At 39.6% G+C, this 19539-nt stretch overlaps 1 protein-coding gene across 1 annotated transcript in view; it reads left to right on the forward strand.

Annotated features, from left to right (window-relative positions):
- LOC145981431 (uncharacterized) overlaps nt 1–18488 on the forward strand; it is a 291232-nt gene extending 272744 nt beyond the window's left edge. The window contains exons 6-8 of the mRNA XM_083114665.1: nt 6936–7086; nt 12710–12901; nt 17326–18488. Of these exons, the coding sequence (XP_082970791.1) occupies nt 6936–7086; nt 12710–12901; nt 17326–18488 (1506 nt within the window). The remainder of the gene's footprint in view (nt 1–6935; nt 7087–12709; nt 12902–17325) is intronic.
- The last annotated feature ends 1051 nt before the right edge of the window (nt 18489–19539 follow it).

Below are 19539 nucleotides of genomic sequence, written 5' to 3' on the forward strand. Positions count from 1 at the left end.
GTTGAGCCGATATCCCTTTGAACCGATACCAATAAAGGTACTCTTACCGATTCCCACCGATACTGATACTCTCACCGATTCCCACCGATACCGATACTCTTACTGATTCCCACCGATACCGCTACTCTTACCGATTCCCACCGATAACGATACTCTTACCGATTCCCACCGATACTGGTACTCTCACCGATTCCCACCGATACTGGTACACTCACCGATTCCCACCGATACCGATACTCTTACCGATTCCAACCGATACCGATACTCTTACCGATTCCCACCGATACTGGTACTCTCACCGATTCCCACCGATACTGGTACTCTCACCGATTCCCACCGATACCGATAATCTTACCGATTCCCACCGATACCGATACTCTTACCGATTCCCACCGATACTGGTATTCTCACCGATTCCAACCGATACCGATACTCTTACCGATTCCCACCGATACCGCTACTCTCACCGATTCCCACCGATACTCTTACCGATTCCAACCGATACAGATTCCCACCGATACCGATACTCTTACCGATTCCCACCGATACTGGTACTCTCACCGATTCCCACCGATACTGGTACTCTCACCGATTCCCACCGATACCGATACTCTTACCGATTCCAACCGATACCGATACTCTTACCAATTTCCACCGATACCGATACTCTTACCGATTCCCACCGATACTGCTACTCTCACCGATTCCCACCGATACTGGTACTCTCACCGATTCCCACGGATACAGATACTCTTACCGATTCCCACCGATACTGGTACTCTCACCGATTCCCACCGATACTGATACTCTTACCGATTCCCACCGATACCGATAATCTTACCGATTCCCACCGATACTGGTACTCTCACCGATTCCCACCGATACCGATACTCTTACCGATTCCAACCGATACCGATTCCCACCGATACCGATACTCTCACCGATTCCCACCGATACCGATACTCTTACCGATTCCCACCGATACCGATACTCTTACCGATTCCAACCGATACCGATACTCTTACCAATTCCCACCGATACCGATACTCTTACCGATTCCCACCGATACTGCTACTCTCACCGATTCCCACCGATACCGGTACTCTTACCGAATCCCACCGATACTGATACTCTTACCGATTCCCACCGATACCGATATTCTTACCGATTCCCACCGATACCGGTACTCTTACCGATTCCCACCGATACTGATACTCTTACCGATTCCCACCGATACTGATACTCTTACCGATTCCCACCGATACCGATAATCTTACCGATTCCCACCGATGCCGATATTCTTACCAATTCCCACTGATACCGGTACTCTTACCGATTCCCACCGATACCGCTACTCTTACCGATTCCCACCGATACCGCTACTCTTACCGATTCCCACCGATACTGATACTCTTACCGATTCCCACCGATACCGCTACTCTTACCGATTCCCACCGATACTGATACTCTTACCGATTCCCACCGTAACCGGTACTCTTACCGATTCCCACCGATACTGATACTCTTACCGATTCCCACCGATACCGGTACTGTTACCGATTCCCACCGATACTGATACTCTTACCGATTCCCACCGCTACTCTTACCGATTCCCACCGATACCGCTACTCTTACCGATTCCCACCGATACAGATACTCTTACCGATTCCCACCGATACTGGTACTCTCACCGATTCCCACCGATACTGGTACTCTCACCGATTCCCACCGATACAGATACTCTTACCGATTCCCACCGATATCGATAATCTTGCCGATTCCCACCGATACCGCTACTCTTACCGATTCCCACCGATAACGATACTCTTACCGATTCCCACCGATACTGATAATCTTACCGATTCCCACCGATACCGATACTTACCGATTCCCACCGATACCGCTACTCTTACCGACTGCCCACCGATACTGATACTCTTACCGATTCCCACCGATACCGCTACTCTTACCGATTCCCACCGACACCGAAATTCTTACCGATTCCCACCGATACCGGTACACTTACCGATTCCCACCGATACAGATACTCTTACCGATTCCCACCGATACCGATAATCTTACCGATTCCCACCGATACTGATACTCTTACAGATTCCCACCGATACCGATAATCTTACCGATTCCCACCGATACCGATAATCTTCCTGATTCCCACCGATACCGGTACTCTTACCGATTCCCACCGATACCGCTACTCTTACCGATTCCTACCGATACCGATATTCTTACCGATTCCCACCGATACCGATACTCTTACCGATTCCCACCGATACCGCTACTCTTACCGATTCCCACCGATACCGCTACTCTTACCGATTCCCACCGATACTGATACTCTTACCGATTCCCACCGGTACCGGTACTCTTACCGATTCCCACCGATACTGATACTCTTACCGATTCCCACCGATACCGATTCTTACCTACCTTGCCCGACCGATATCGGTAGATGAATTCCAACCGATACTGATACATCGGCATCGGTACCGACTCAGCCGTGGCGACTCCCGTGGTCAAGGGTGACGTGACAAAGAACCAATCTCCAGCTAATTAATCAGAAGACTGAACCGCATTGGTCAACCAGAAATCAATATGCTTACGTGTAAGCAAATGACAGGCGATAGAGGACGCTGTTGCTCTTCTGTTCTGAAATTTCATCCACTCCGCCCCCCCCCCCCACCGCAAAATGAAGAGGATCTCCATGCAGACTCATTAATTGGCGTGTGTAACCTGATTAAGGGGGGTTAGCCCCCCCCCCCCACTCCGCCTCGTGATTAATTACTAGGTCGCCGCGAACCGCCTGGGCAACGGAATGACTTTTCGCTCTGTGTCGTTGCTGCTTACCTAATTGGGGAGACATACCACGCGAGGGGTCCTAATACAATTACGCCCTCGAGCTAATGCGCCTGTTTCCACTTTCCCGCGAACAATCGCTTGGTGGGTGATGAAAAAATGTCTCATAGATGGCAGCACTAAGGAGACATCTGTTATCTTCCCGTGGGCATTTCAATTCTTCGCCGTGTACACTCACGTTACCGTGAGAAAGAGACAACTTATAGGTTTGTATTGTATCCTTCCGACTTCGAAGCAGGACTACTTTAAACTTTAGTGGACTGAAGCATTATCGAAATTTTACACAAAAATTCGTATTCGATACGATAAAGCAAAGTGAAGGAATAAAATGTAGTGTAACGTACAATTTAGTTTTAAACATTCTCTTGGCAGAAAGCGTTTCTTCTCATTCCATTTCGCTATTCCGTTATACGGTCGTAAACATCGGGTTGCGTGACTTTTCGGACACACTGTATAACACTGCATATATTATAATGTTTTATTTTAATTTTTAAAACTGTAACTGTAGAACAATTGTATATTTTTTGTATAACATTTCTATCTAGTTAAATGTGTTAAAGGTTTCATCCTGGAATGGAATGCCTCACATTTATGTGTGTTTTCATTTCCAATACATTCGAATGAATACATATTCGTTTCAATGGCATTTACAAAATCACCTCTGACATTTTGTGTTAAACAAGTAAGATTTTTGTGCACGAGTGTGTTAGCCGATGCGTAGCAAAGTATTTTAGGAACAACACTTGAAAAAAGATCTTGTAGGACTAACTAATGAAATAATTCTTTGTAATCGAAGATCATAATACTTTTTAAGGTGTGGTAATATTATAATGGGATTGAGATACGAAACTCTCGGATCCGGATCCAGATCTAGATCCGGATTTTTCGGATCCGGATCCGGATCCAGATCCAGACCAGGATCTTTCGGATCGGGATCCAGATCCAGACCAGGATCTTTCGGATCCGGATCCGAATCCGTTTGGTCATCCCTAGTACTTACCCGTAGAGACACAAAAGCGACTTAAAATAATTAAAATAGAAATAGATTTTGGGGTGGTATAAAATACAACCATCTAAAAATAGTAATGTAGTAATAGTAATAATAATTATTATGTCCTATCACAATTGAGTAGACGTTTGCCATAATTTCACAGTTCAAACAGCACTTTTCACTAATGAGTGGCGTTCCACTCTACCTCTCCCCTCCATGTTCAAGTAAGGTGAGCAGGAAACGTGATTTTGAGCAGGCCGTTGGAGGTTCCATAGCAATAGTTTATTAAGGAATTCTCCAAAGAAATCGATAGGTCTGGCAACACTGACGTGGGCCGCGCTGAATGCTCCTTCTCCCTGCCCTTTCCCACACCCAGCAGCGCAATGCTTTTCTGCGCAGGTTTCTTTCCTTGTGGTTCCACTACAACAGTAGCAGGATTTTTAATTTAACCCTCTGTAACCCGCGCGGCGGCAATGAGTACAGCCTTTTTTAAAATTTTGAATTATTTTCCTTACCAGCGCATTAATGGTCGGGAAAGCACCAGATAACTTATCTTCACTATTTCCCCGAACACACAGAGGCGTTGGCGACTTTTTTCTGTCGTTCTTTCAGTTGATTTCGCGCCCTCTAAGTGACCGGTCCCCCTTTGGCGGGTCTCACCATGTGAAATGTCGGAGTTGTCAAAATAACGATATTGAAAAGTGACAACATTCGGTTCCTTATATTTGAGTCAGTATGTCCTTTCTTACGTATACCTCGTAAGAGTACGAGAAACAAATTGAGATTTGAACATTTTAAAAATATTTTGTAAGTTTCTTGGAGGTGTGTTTTCTACATTCGATTGTTTTTTTCTGCGAGTCAGAGAGATTTTGGAACAAATAGTTCCTTTCAAGCCCATATAAGTTGTATAAATTCAAATCGTTTTGAAAAATACGTTAAAGTTTTTTGGAAAATACTTTGATATTTTTGTAAATGGCGAGTTTACTTTTTAGTGCCTTCATTATATGGAAAAATTTTAATTACTTTTAGAATAATATTTTGGTGCATTCGCTTCAAGAGTTTTATCTTGTAATTGTATGACACTGTCATTTTTGTCTACATTTCTTCTAATAGCTAATAAAAATGTCCGAAATGGACATGTTTGCGTTCATGTATATTTCCCCTGATTTCCAGTAAGTGCTAGTGTAATTCAATCTTGATTTGCATCAATAATTGACGTAAATAACGTTGGTTTTGATGAGGCGGCATTTGTGCTGACGGAGGGTTAAAATAACTTCTTAGTAGTAAGTTCAGCAACATTGCCAATGAATATAATAAAATAGGATGAGACAATGTTATGGTACGATTCAGGTAATTACTTTTGCTGCATGCTATTCTCACCACCTGGCGAAAATAATCTGTCTTTTTTTTTTACACAAAATGCTGCAATTGTGCCACCTATCATAGTTTGAGGTATATTGCACATTTTACATGCAATACAGTGTTTGTTGCATATTTCCATAAATTTTCTCCATGTTCATACACAATATTTCACATGTTTCAGTTACATAAAAGGCTGGGCGTTAGTTATGATGACAGATTTTAATATTTTTTAAAAAATATTATAAGACATCATGATTTTTTCAAAATTAAAAGTTACTGCCTCCTCGAATCAGACCTGGGACCCATTAATGACAGGGCATTATTGTAAACCACTCAGTACCATGAAGATGGCACAAATATTTTTCATTTGGTTGAAACCCCCCCAACTCCCCTAAAGAAAATTCCTGTGTGTGTCTATGAATGCAAACAATTATAGAGGAGGTCGTGCAGTACTGACCACTGTACATTTTGTTGCCATTGATGCAGCTAGTGTGAACAAAATAGAAATGTGAAAATAGTGTTCTATAGCAGGGTTTATACTTAATTGCAGACAGGTTATGATATCTCATAAATTTGTTGATTATACCTCATTATGGACTCAAATAAAAATATTACAATTTACAAGGTATAGAAAATTGTCGTACAATACCGACCAATCTCTTCTTTATCACATTGATAAGACGTTTATTCAAGCAAAGGAGAGATGTAAAATGTTTAGATGATGGTATGCAGCCATGTAAAAAAAAAACACTGAAATTGCAAGAGGGTAGGCAGTTTTGAAAGAATGCTTGCCGTGATCTGCACAATCGACTTGTGTCCAAACTTTACACTTGTTGCTTTCTCGTGTTTGCATATTCCTCTAGGGCTTTCTGTATACAAGACGTATCGCAGGGCTTCCCCGATGGTGGAGTGGTACCGCTGTTGCCTTGTAATTAAGGGGTCCCGGGTTCGATACCTGGTGAGAACACATGTGGTTTGGGTCACATTTTAAACTGTAGGTCCAGTCCCGATTAGCCTTTATGTGCATAAAGTGGACTTAAAACACAAACTCAAGACATATTGTCAACAATTCTTGAAAAGAGATAAAATGGGCCTAAACTTAGATACCATTTTACATGTTGTACGTCATTCATTCTGGTTGGTACTGGAAGAACGCCATATGTTACTATCAATGGCTATTGTTGAATCATAATCATCAATTCACCTAAAACAGAAGCACAGTCTATATAACTTTAGGCAACAATGAACACCTTCAATAACTTGTAGCTGCCTAAACTCCGCACACAAAGCATAGTTCCCGAAGTATATGACACATAGCTATAGTATTCTTCTGTGTGTGTCTGTAAGTGCTGCTAATCTAATGCTGGGTGTGAGAACTAGCAATGGTTTATACTGTACAACCTCACCCTATTACTGCTTGCACTATTGAAATATTATTTAATGTTTTTGAATTGTTTAGTTTTCATTGCATTCGATTTCTCTTTCAGCCACTTGCATGTTGTTGTTTTTTTCTCTCACGTGACTGATAAATATGATCAAAGACAAACGTTGGATCATTTTGTGCGGACATTTCTGGGTTGTAACGATACCATTGACTTTCAATGGTTGCTACAACCCAGAAATATCCGTGGCTGTACGATGCTGGTGTATTATACGTTATGTCGTCCTGCTGCAATTCAAAGGTATGCTTGTGTGTTTCTTCTCACAGATGCTGAAGTATGCTATCCAAACGCTGTTCCTTGGCTGGGGAATATTCCTGTGTGGCACTTTCCTTTACGGAGGGTACAAGGTGATGCAGTTACTGAGAAGCATGCCTGGAGGTCTGCTTCAAAGAGATCCTACCGACAGGCAGCATAAAGGTAAGTTAAGGAGTCAATGTACAGTCACCTGCAATAAAAATGGGTCTCCTAGGTCCTGAAATATTGCCTTCCCTGCAAAACATTGCATGTGTTGGCCTAACTGTATGGTGGTAGAAGTTGCTATTGAAATTTTGCTCCACTTATCCCGGTAGTGTTAGGCAACACACACAAAGCTTTGCAGGGAAGGAAATATTTCTGGATCTAGGAGACCCATTTTTATTGCTGGTGACCGTACATGGATGGTTTCTGAACCACTTGCATTGTGCCTTAGGGAGATTTCAGATTGAAGCGAACACAGTTACTTGGGAACGAGCCAATCAACAACAACGTTTCACACCATAGCTGCATTTTAAGCTGCACGAGCCTGTGTTCGATTAGTGGAATCCTCAAGCATAGCATATTGTTTGTTGCTTCAGTGTGAAATCTCAAACAAATTACAAAATTGTAAGGTACTAGCCGATTACCTGGTGTTGCCCGGGTATCCCAATCTTGTATTAGACAGGAAAATAATGAATTCTAATTATAGTGTAAAATTAAATGTAACTAATTTTAAATGTGATCGTGAATGTCACCAATTAGCTTAGCGACTCCGAAAACTATGGATTCGACACTAATCTAGGTCATTTTTGGTATTTTATTTTCCACCCCCTCTCACCCCCGATGCCGATAGGTGATGAAATTGGAGTTGAACCGCATTGGGAATGTCACGAAAACTATGGATTCCATTCGCAACACAGCCTGAAAGTTAGACAACCCGAGGAACACTATTGTTGTGCGGATTGCATAGAGTCACGGATGTCTGTCTGTGCGGAATTTAATATCGGTGGTTCTCGATTGTCTTTACATGTCACCTTCCCACCCCACCCCTATGGGTGCCAGGGGTGTCTTACCCCAAAATATTATTTCCAGATTGCAAGTGATACGTGTATCAAGTTTGGTTGAAATTGCTCCAGGCGTTTGAGAGTTATGCCGGAACAAACAAATACACACACACACACACCCACATACATCCATTTTTATATTTATAAGGTATAGTGCATTCTAAACAAGTTTACAAATGTCTCCTACAAGAAATAGTGAAAATAGTGAATTGTCTTTTCTAATGTAGACAAAACATGTGTGAAAAACTTTAAACTATATCCAGCCTTTTTTATAACATACCTGAAATGTGAGGACAGTTAGTATGTTAAATCCTTCAATCACAATACGGTGTGAAATAAATCTAATATTTCAATAACATGTCTTAAAACTTAGCATAGAAAAAATCGAAGAAGTTGAGCAGATTGAAATATTTGTCAAAACTTTTACATCCAATTAATGATATCAAACATTCTGAAACAAAATTATTTCACATACTTCATACTCACCAAATCCTTATGTCATAAGTAAAAAAGCTTGGAGATGTTTGGATCAAGGTGGACTGATTTAAATAATTTATAGATTAATGAACATAAGGATTTTGTAGATACCAGAATCACTTTAAAAAAATACATTAATCTCATGATCATTTAATGTTTATTATGCTCTAAGAGAGAGTGAGAGTGAGAGAGAGAGAGAGAGAGAGAGAGAGAGAAAATACATGTACTGATGGTGTGAAGCTCATAACATAGGGAAATGCAAACACACATTTCTCTTGATTTAAAATTCAATAATTTTTATAGGCAAAAATAGCAAACATTTTGTGTAGAAAAATGTACAAAATACTAATCATGTTAAACCATAAAATAGTGTTATTATCATTAAACTAAATAAACATGGCAGCTGGTATTTTTCAAACTACCATTAAAAAAAATCTCCAAAATTCAGCTACAAAGATCATTAAAATTTTAAAGTTAATATTTTAAATTAAAAGTTTAGAGTATATTCAGATGTTTTATTTTCACTTGAAGGAAAGTTACTTAAATTATTATAGTTTCATTAACAACTCAACAAACATTTCCACAGTAGGTACTGTATCAGAAACAGAAAAATGTATATTTACATATAATTTTTTATTTGCTTTAATCAAACTGTTCAAATATTTTACATGGCTGTTTACTAGAAAAAGTCTTTCCATAAAAAGAACATATCTTTATGCATGGTGCCAAAAACCATACACAGCAATTTTAAGCGTGTTTTCTAAAAAAAATCGATTTAAATAAAGAAAATCAACAAAAATGATTTTTTAAATAAAAATCATGATTTTGATCCACCCTAGTTTGGATATGAACCCACGACGTCAAGTTCTTTGATTGGGGAATTTTGTTGTGTAGTAATCACTGATGTTCAAGGAATATTATCTGGCAATCTTGAAGAGAAATTTGCATAGTAGTCTTGGAAAACTGGGGTTCAGAAATAATTTAATAGTCTAGCAAGACACTGAATGATCCTAAGAACAAATCAGATGTGTTGAGAGAGTGACTGCTTTGTCACTGTTCTAAGGTTATGGAAACGCCTCGCCAGTTTCTTGTCCGCGATTCCAGTGGCATGCCGTGAATTTTATCCTTAAGGAAGCAACCCTACGAAAATTAAGAAAGTCAAAAATTGTTAAGGTCTTTCTTCAGAATGATCTTTAATTAGTAGCTACAAGGGTCATTGAAGGTTGACCAAGACTTTTGTGCATAAAATTTTAATGAATCAATGTAGCGCTGCATTACTTCGGCAGGACAGACCATGATTCCTTGCGAGTAACCATGATCCTTTGTGACACATTTGGCACATGCGCAGTAGTGGAAACAAAGATGGCGGCAAGTAGTGTATCTGTTGCTGTGGAACAACGGTGTATAATGAAATTTCTCGTGAAGGAGAAGAGGAAACCTGCTGAAATTTAGCGTAGACTGCAAGCACAGTATGGTGAACAAACACTGTCACGGGCAAGAGTGTACGAATGGTATCAACAGTTCAGTGAAGGGCGGAAGTTGGTAGCAAATGAACCGCACGGTCACGTTCACCCAACTGCAGTCTCTCCGGTGAACATCGCACGTGTTGAGCAAGTTATCCTTGAAGACTGGCAAGTAAGAGTGCGTGACATAGCATACAGTCAATATTAGTATATTGAACACTGCTTCACGGTGCTGTACGTGGGGCTGTTCAGAAGAAAATACCTGGAATGTTGTCGAAACATGTCATTCCTCTCCATGACAATGCCAGGCCACACATGGCCCATTTGACTCAAACAACACTGGCCAACTTGCACTGGAAGGTTTAACCACACAGTCCTTACAGTCCAGATTTAGCCCCTAGTGATTTCCACTTTTTTTAGGCTCTTAAAGAGCATTTGGGCAGGATGCACTTCCAGACAGATGGGGAACTCAAGAATGCTGTCCTGCAGTGGTTACGACACCAACCTACTTCTTTCTACGCCAAAGGCATCAAGGTACTTGATTGCCCCGTACTTTTCTGTTTACACAGACAACCAGTGTCCTTAAATTGCCAATACCACTGCAAAATGCTGTTTACATGGTGGTTCTATTCTGTACTCTCCTGTGAATGCACACTGCACTGCAATAACAGATGAACATCTCGCATATTCCAACACACTTTTCTAGGTTTGTTGCCATTTTGTACAGGCACTGCACTTGTGCTGCCAACTGGTGTGTCACAATGCAAACTTGATGAGTTGACAGTTATTTTCATGCATCATTCATATTTGTATGTGAAATACTTTGGAAAATACAGTGTTTTGAAATCAAATGAATCATTTATAGTAGCCCTGTATTTGAGGATATGCTGTTTGTTGTGCAATTTCACCACAAAGATTGTATGCCGAGGTGGTGAAGGAAGTCATATCAGAAAAGCAGTATGCCTCAAAATACTATTTATTTTTAAAAAAAATGTGGATTATTAGTTATTTATTTCCATTTTACTTTGGTGGTCCGAATTTAAAGAAGCTTATCAAGACCAATGTTATTAATTTTATTTTCTGACCTGAAATTTGTATTTTTCATAATTCGTCGTATGAGTACCAGAGGGACATAACTCCAATTTATCAAATTTACAGGGGAGAGGAAATGATGTATTTTTAGGAATATATCTGACTCTTAACCCTTAACCAGGCATACCTCTTTCACAACCTTAAGTAGGCATGTGGGGGTAAATTTAACCCCCAAATATAAAATATTATTTGTAATCAAGTAAGATACATATGCACCAAAAAATACTTTTATATGTTGAAATTGACTATTTTCAAGAACTTAAAGTAGTTTTTGATTATAGAAAATAGGTGCAATTAATTTTAAAAAAAATAATATAGACAGACATTGCATTTTCGATATTTCAAAACCCTTTCTTGCAATAGTTAAATCAAATGATAATAATAAGGAAAGTGTGGAATAAGCAATACAAACAAATATTTTTTTGTAGGGTATACACTTCAAATATTTGTGTAAATTTAGCAATATCCATTTTTTAAAGAAATACAAATATATATTTTTAGTTCGTTTTCCCTTGAAAAAAATTGAAGTTCCAATACATATGAATTTTGAAAATCTCAATTGTTTTACACAACTAACTAAACGGGATCATTGTATTTTTTTATCATATATTATGTCGAATGTACTTGTCTTGTTTTTAATACTTCATCTTCATCAGCAAATTTGGCATTTCTTCCGTTACAGAATATCTCCGTAAAATTTCTACGAACATATTGTTATTTTCCACAGTGATTCCCACAGTAGTGTCATCTATGAAAATGGAAAATCCTCGATAGCAGATTTGGCATTTTTTGCAGTTGCAAGTGATCCAAGAAGACATAAAACAATGTTCATACTTCTTTTGTGAACATTATTCGAACATGAGCAGGAAGCTTCTTCCCAAGAAATAAGTTTAATCTTCATCCGGGATATCATTCTCATCATCATGATTTATCTTAGAATTAGTATAATATTCTCACTCAGTAACATGATATTCTACATCATGATCTGATTTGGAGTCGATTAGTCATCTTGAAGCACTTCAGATGAACTAGGTTCGAAATGTCCTCCAACAGCCACCGTATACGCCCTTCCTGTCTTTCATACTACGAGCTTTAGAACGATTTCACACAACACAGATCAAGTAAAAACTGTTAAAATATTTCACTCACGAAGCACAGTAAGCGAAAGTTCTAAAAAAATGAACAACAAAAAATCACATACGTAACTAGGTGCGTGGGGGTAAATTTGACCCCTATCAACTTTGGAACAGCTTTACCTTGCTGCGATTACACACACAATGATGGAAATGACCTCGACAGTTGAATCAGACTGTTTTAGAAAGGTACTAGATAAGCTAGCACCCGGGGGCAACCAACAAGTGTCTGGGCATTAAGAAATACCTACCTGGGGGTCAAATTTACCCCCATGCGCCTAGTTAAGGGTTAAGAGTGTCAGTAAATTGGAGATACGTGACTCCACATTTCTGCTAATGATTGGATATGAAGATACGTCAATCTGACTCCAAATAGAGCTCTTCACAGGAGTTTATTTAAACAAAACTGAAAACAGCATTTTTGGAGTCACGTTCCAAATAGAATATGGACCTCATATTTTGTTCTCAGTAATTAATGGGCCATCATATATAATGTGTGTAACATGCTTTAAAAAACTCCATATATGTCCGAGTATGTGCGCATTACTGACTGGTACTGTTTAATTCTTTTATGCAGGCATAATGCAGCTTGCCATGCTTGCCCCGTACAACAACCTGGCGTCTTCTGTGGCTGCAGCTCTTGTGCCGACGCTGCTCGCTCCGAAGATCAAGATCACAGACGAGAACGAGCAGTCGATGAGCTACGCCAGCGAGAACAATCATTTGAATGACCCGTGTGCTAGGAAGATGGAGGATGTCATTGATGAAGGTAAGGTTCGTTTTCTACAATGTAGGGTCCCCAAGGGAAAGGATAGACATTAACCTTTAAAGGATGGGCCGTGACACGGTGTCACAGCAGGTATTTCCCTTAAGACTGCTTGTGACATTGGTGTCAAAAGCACCTTTTTCTCTTAGTATGTTACTTTTTTAACATACTGTAACTTGGATAATGATCGGAGATACATGTTTTGAGTTCTGCATGCGTCTAGAGGTATGTAATTAACAATTAGTAAAGTTTCATTTCATTGTTACTGTTTTGGGGGGAAGGTCGATGTCCGAAAAATTGTGATTTTTTTAAAAAAAATTCGTTGGTTTTGAAAACATGGCTTCTTTCTCAATTTTGGTGTTTCAAAACACACTTTTGGCAATAGAAGTTCGACATTCCGACATTCCTGGTGGCAAAAGCATGGGTGGGGATGGCAGGAGGGGGAAGGAAGAGAGGCCCCCTCAAGGTATCCCAGGTCCTTCAACAACACCCAGACATGCCTCTGAAGGCAGGCAATGGGGCGGCAAAGGTGCAGGTTTTGTGCAGGGGGGGCAAAGAGAAGAAAACAAATTTCCAGTGCCTGGAATGCAATGTTCCCCTCTGCACCTTATGCTTCTGAAAGTACCATGTCCAGTAGGAGGTACATGGTACTCAGGCAGTGTCAAGGTAAGATACCGAATTATTTTTTGTAGCTTCGAATTTTTTTGCTCTATATTGAAAAATATTATTTTTATCTGAAAGTATTACAAATAAGTGCGTAGATTTTTCCACATGAATGGAAAATATACCAGGCATTATGCATGTACCTTTTGGAGATTCATGTCCTGGCATTGCGTGCAAGGGGGGTCCAATGAATTTCAAATTTCGTTAAAAAAAAAAGTTACTTTTCCTTTTTTTCTTCTTGTAACTGATTACGGAAAATTTATTTTTTCCCCATCAGGATTATAGCCCAAAGTATACTGAACAAAACGAGGTATCAGTTGTACTAACATTCTTAGTTCCGGTAATATAAAATTTCATTTAGAAGCATGCAGAATCTCAAATTTCTCGCTGAAAACACACTCAGCGTTAGTGCATTACATTTTTTTTCTCCGAAAGTATTAGCAATAAGTGTGGGAATTTTTCTACATCAATGGCAAACATACCAGCCATTATGCAGGTATCTTTTGGAGATTCACGTGCAGGTGTAGCTTGCGTGGGGGTCAGATGAATTTCAAATTTTGTGTAAAAAAAAATAGTTACTTTCCCTTTTTTCTTCTGATTTTTTCCATCAGGATTATAGCCCAAAGTATACTGTAGAAAATGAGGTTTCATTTGTACCTATAACATTCTTAGTTCTGGAAATATAAAAATATCATTTAGAAGCATGCAGAATTTCAAATTTCCCACTGAAAACAAGCTCGGCGTTAGTGCAAGTACCTGGAAAATCAGCCTTGGCATCAAAGGGTTAAGCGATTGTCTTCCTCTTCTCTTCTATATATATCTCGACATCTAAAATTTAAGAGACTGTGGAGCCAGAATCTACATTTACCACAACAAGTTAACCTCCACTTATCACGACATTCACAGTCAGTGGCGTACGCAAGGGGGGGGGGGGGGTTACCGGGTTTAAACCCCTCCCTTGAGCTTTTGAAATATTGTGGAAAATGCTGTAGAAAAAAATTAAAAGTGGCTAATTTATCATAGTCAAAGATCTGCGACAGTAATAATAATAATAATAATAATAGTCTACCAATAATAATAATTTGAATTATTATTCCCATGCAGCATGGAGAAAAACACAACATTCCAAACACAATCTAAGCAGCCGCAAAGTTCAATTTTGCAATTTTTTTTGCAAAAAAGTCGCTCAGTGACTCTCGCGAGAATTGTGAAAATTCCTTGCTTCGTCGCAGGTAAAGGTAATGTAAATTTCCCCATGCATATAGCACCGTGCCATGAAGGCACACGTAGTAGTGTGGTGGGCCACACACATTCTCGATCTCGGCCATTTTGCAGGGGATGTGATCAGCACCATGCTCTGACAGCCTTTATCCCCAAGGGTTGCTCTCAGGTAGCCATTGATATGAGGCTGGGTGCGGAGACAAGGCTGGAAAAATTCCAACCAATTCCGGGAATCGAACCCGGATCTCCCACGAGGTTGTCAGACTAGACCAGCACGGCTCTGTGAATGAGTTTCATATTTTGATTATTTCAATAAATTTAATATATTTGCTTGTTTTTATGGATTTTCTCACACTTGTCTCACCTATCATATACAAATAACCGTTGACTAGACAATTATTTCGTAACAAAGAAACAAAAAAATGTAATTTTGTTCTATTGCTTTCATAAATATATTTATGTAGATCTGTACTACTTAATAATAGTAGTGATATAAGTAGTAACAGCAGCTGCATTAGTAGTACTATTAGTAGTAATTAATTATAAGTATTATTAATTACTTAATTATGATTATTATTAATTAATTAAAGTATAATAAAACAATGGTAATGTGAATTTGTAGAAATTTTTCGATATAACCCCCCCCTTGATGAAATCCTGTGTACGCTACTGGTGGTATTAGTAGTATTATTAGTACTAATTTAGCTAATTAATTAATTATAAGTATTATTAATTAATTGTGATTATTATTATTTAATTAAAGTATAATAAAACAATGGTAATGTGAATTTGGAAAAAAGTTTTAGAAATAACACCCCCCTTGATGAAATCCTGCGTACGCTACTGTTCACAGTACTTTGAAATAGGGATGCTACTTGCGAAAATAGAGATGACACCAATAGTTCATGTATATTATATATGAATTTGCACACACTTGTTCAATATAAAGTCATAAAAGTTATAATGCTATTTTTAAAATCAAATCATGGAACCATTCTTTGCATTAAATAGTACAATTTGAAGAATATGTTTCTGCATTTACACTTATTATTTTTTATACAAAGCATTTATTACTTTTGTTCCAAACAGAAAATTATTTTGCATACAAATTGATAACAATTATAGCATACATAATACATAATTTTAGTAACATTTAGTAATAATCCTAGGGCCTCACCCATGGCGCAGTGGTAGCGTCATTACCTTGTAATCGAGGGGTCCCGGGTTCGATACCCGGTGGAGGCACAAGTGGTTGGGATCCCACTTTAAAACTGTAGGTCCAGTCCCGATTAGCCTTACTGTGCATAAAGTGGACTTAAAACACCAACTCAAACCAAAGTAATAATCCTAATATGTACAAAAGAAAACCCAAAAATTGCAGCAAGAAATTGGTAAATTCAAATAGTCACTTACTGTAGTAGATTTTTACATGACAATAGTTTAAAACATGACCTTTTCTTAGAGTATTTAATGTACAATTTGTACTGTAACTACTGGTAATACTCAGTATATCAAACTGAAGTGGTTTCTTCAAGACTTTTAATTTCTTCCTTAACAACATACTAATTTTGCACCCCTCTACCACCCCGGATTTGGCCACCATCTTGGAAAAATGGTGCCAAAATTCAGTTTTTTGCAAATATATCACTTAGAAAGCATTTTACAGCAAAAGAGACCATGACAAAAATTAATTTACATAAAATTCTCTACAAAAAATGTTCTGTGCATTTTTCTTCTAGGAAGCACCATTATGGCACTAGAGAATAGAGTATTTTCACCCTTTTTCCCGCTCCATTGTGAAAGATCGAAACTCAAGAAAACGCTTTTGCATGACAGCTTGAAGCCTTATTTCTTATTAAAATGCCTATTATAAATGTTCTAAGGACTCTTCTTGAAAATGTATTCTCAAGTGGTAATATATGTATATTAATTAAAACATAGTTTTGTAATATTTAACATAAAACAAATTAACATAATGTTTGTATTTCTGCTACTGTTAGAAACCAAAGCATCCCTTGTCTTGTACCAGCAAGAATTCTTGTAAGTGAATGTGGAATAGATCATCAGGATTGACGTGTGGTTGCTGAGGAACTCTCAAGAAGTTCTTTGTCACACACGTTGAGTGTTCCTTGGCAGGGGTTTTCATTGTGAGCATGAACAGCCCAACATCATACAGTACTGACGTTACACATTCATTGTCATAAAAAGCCTTCATTCTCTGAATAATGTCAATTGGGGGACACATTTTCTGCAGTTAGAAACTCTGTCACCACATGCAGTTTCAGGTGCACCGACATAGTATGGTTACATGCTGCCATTTTCCTCGCTCTAGTTCAGCAACCCCTGGTGATAGAAGTTTGAAACTTGGAATGGGGAAGCGGGAAAGTCTGAAGAGTACAATGCATGGTTCCTCAAAATCTTAAATGTCTTTACACAGTCACAAAAAAAATAGGAGGCATTACTTTTTAGCCTGCCCTCATATATAGAGCAGCATTTTATGCATATCACATTGTGAATTAACCTTCCGTTTGTTGTACTTGCAGAATCCTCTTCCAGTGGAGGGGATTCCCCCATTCTTCAGCGACCGTCGACACCCGTCCCTTCCTGCTCCAGGCGGACAAGTGACAACCCACCCGACCCTGATTCTTCCTCCATTCCCGTTCGTCCAGGGAGTCCCGATCCACGACGCGTCCCTCCACCTTATGCCAGGTCCTCCGGGATTGTAGTCCCAAGCATCACTATATCACCGAGCAGCCGCCGGACCAGCGTGTGCAGCAGGAGAGGCAGTGAATGCAGCAGACGAGGCAGCGAGTGCAGCACAAGTAGCAAGTGGGGCAGCGACTACAGCAGACGGAGCAGCGAGTGCAGTAGGAGGGGCAGTGAATGCAGCAGACGGAGCAGCGACTGCAGTCTGAGGCCAGCGGAGGGAAACGTGGGAAGCAGACGATCCAGTAGCGACTGTGGATCGGCGCAGCTGAATCCAAGCGTGGCTTCGACATCCGGGCTGCAGCAGGACAACCTCCTGTCTCGCAGCAGGGTGGGATCCAGGTGCAGCTTGGCCGGGATAGCAGAGGATCCGGGTAGGAAGAAGTCACTGTCATTCCAAGATGTGGGAAGCCGAAAAGGAAGCGCGACTTCAATGGAAATCGCTCCCGCCTCGCCTTGCAGTCGGAAACCAAGTAGGACGTGGAGCGACCATGCTGGCTTTGCGACGCAGGACAGTTCACAGCACATTCGTAAAGGAAGCAAGAAAGCTGGTCCGAGCACCGAACCGCAGTTCTCCGACGAGGAAACAGCAGAGACCAGCCTGCTGTCCCACTGCGAAACGCTCAAGCCGGACTTCACCCTCCATTCCATCCTCAACCACATCGCGTACGTCAACAGAGCCGCGCTCACGTGTGACGAGAAGGACAAGCCGAGCCGGAAGAGCGAGGTTCAGAAAGTCCTCAACATCACATACGCCACCGCCATAATGGGCCTTTTGTTGTGCATAGCAGACATCGGACGCTTGTACAGTACTTACGGCATGTTTGCTGGCCCCGAACCGCCGAATCCTTGGCCGTGGTTCTGTTTTCAAACATTCTGTCGTATACTCGAGTTTGCCATGGGCTGCGCGATGGCTAACATAACAAAACAACCAGTGAATAAGCATCAGCAATATGCATACTCACTTAGACTGAAACATAGGGAGTCTCTCTACATCTGATGGCATCAAACTGTGATCACATATACATTCCATTTTTTCTTCGTATTATGTATGATTGTGTGCAGTGTGTTGTGGTAACGATAGGGTGCTTCCGGAGGCAGTCAGTACAAAATATATAAGAGTGAATTTTGAATATATTTTTGAAACTCATATTTTCAGTGATACTGAAATGCCAAGATACAAGCGCTTGTACTTTGAAAGAAGTGTTGCTGGTGCTGTTTCATCAAGGATAGGATTTCCACCTACCAGTTCCCTACGTGACCCATCAGCTGTAAGGAATTAAATGCCAAGTAAGATGAGTCATGACAATACGTAGGTATGTATCCTGTGTCCAAATAGAAATTTCAGCTAAAAGAAAAGTTCTTAGTGCACAGTAGACAAGTGTGAGCATTTATGACAATGAGATCATGTATAAACACACTAACTAGAAACCTCAGGGGAATTGTCAAAACAAATCAGTTGCCAAATTCAGAACCCTAAGCATTGTGAATAGCTAAGAAGGTTCTGCATTTATCTGTAAACAAATATCTTAAAATCAGAGCAAATGTAGGGCTTCAAAGAAATGATAGAACCAGAGTAGTACTTATTTTTTGCTAGGTTCGACTGAAATCGCTGTAAATTTAATTTCATCATAAATTTTGTATCAAAAGCTATGAAGTTCAAGGTACCTTCAAACTACTAATTATGTAAACTTTTGGACGTTTAACTTTTCAGAAAGAGCACAATCATATCAACAACCCTAAACTAACCAAAGTGTCAATTTAAAAAAACAACAATTTTAATTTGACTGAAAGATTGATTCCAATGAACTTGTGCTGATCACTTTTCACCTCAAACTTTTTCTTAATTATGCATAGTACTGTGGTACATAAAGAATAGTTAAAAATTAACATAATGTAACCATAAAAGCAATTAAAGCATGAGAATATATGTAGTTATATATGACCAGAAACTAAATGTGCAGTGGCTGTGGTCAATTTTGGAACTAACGCCCACAAATAAGAAATTGTTTAGAATATTGGCACTTCACATTTACAACACACGATATGTG

This window comes from Lepisma saccharinum, chromosome 29 (genome assembly GCF_977018435.1).
Source record: "Lepisma saccharinum chromosome 29, izLepSacc3.1, whole genome shotgun sequence".
In the NCBI taxonomy this organism is placed as follows: Eukaryota; Metazoa; Arthropoda; class Insecta; order Zygentoma; family Lepismatidae; genus Lepisma; species Lepisma saccharinum.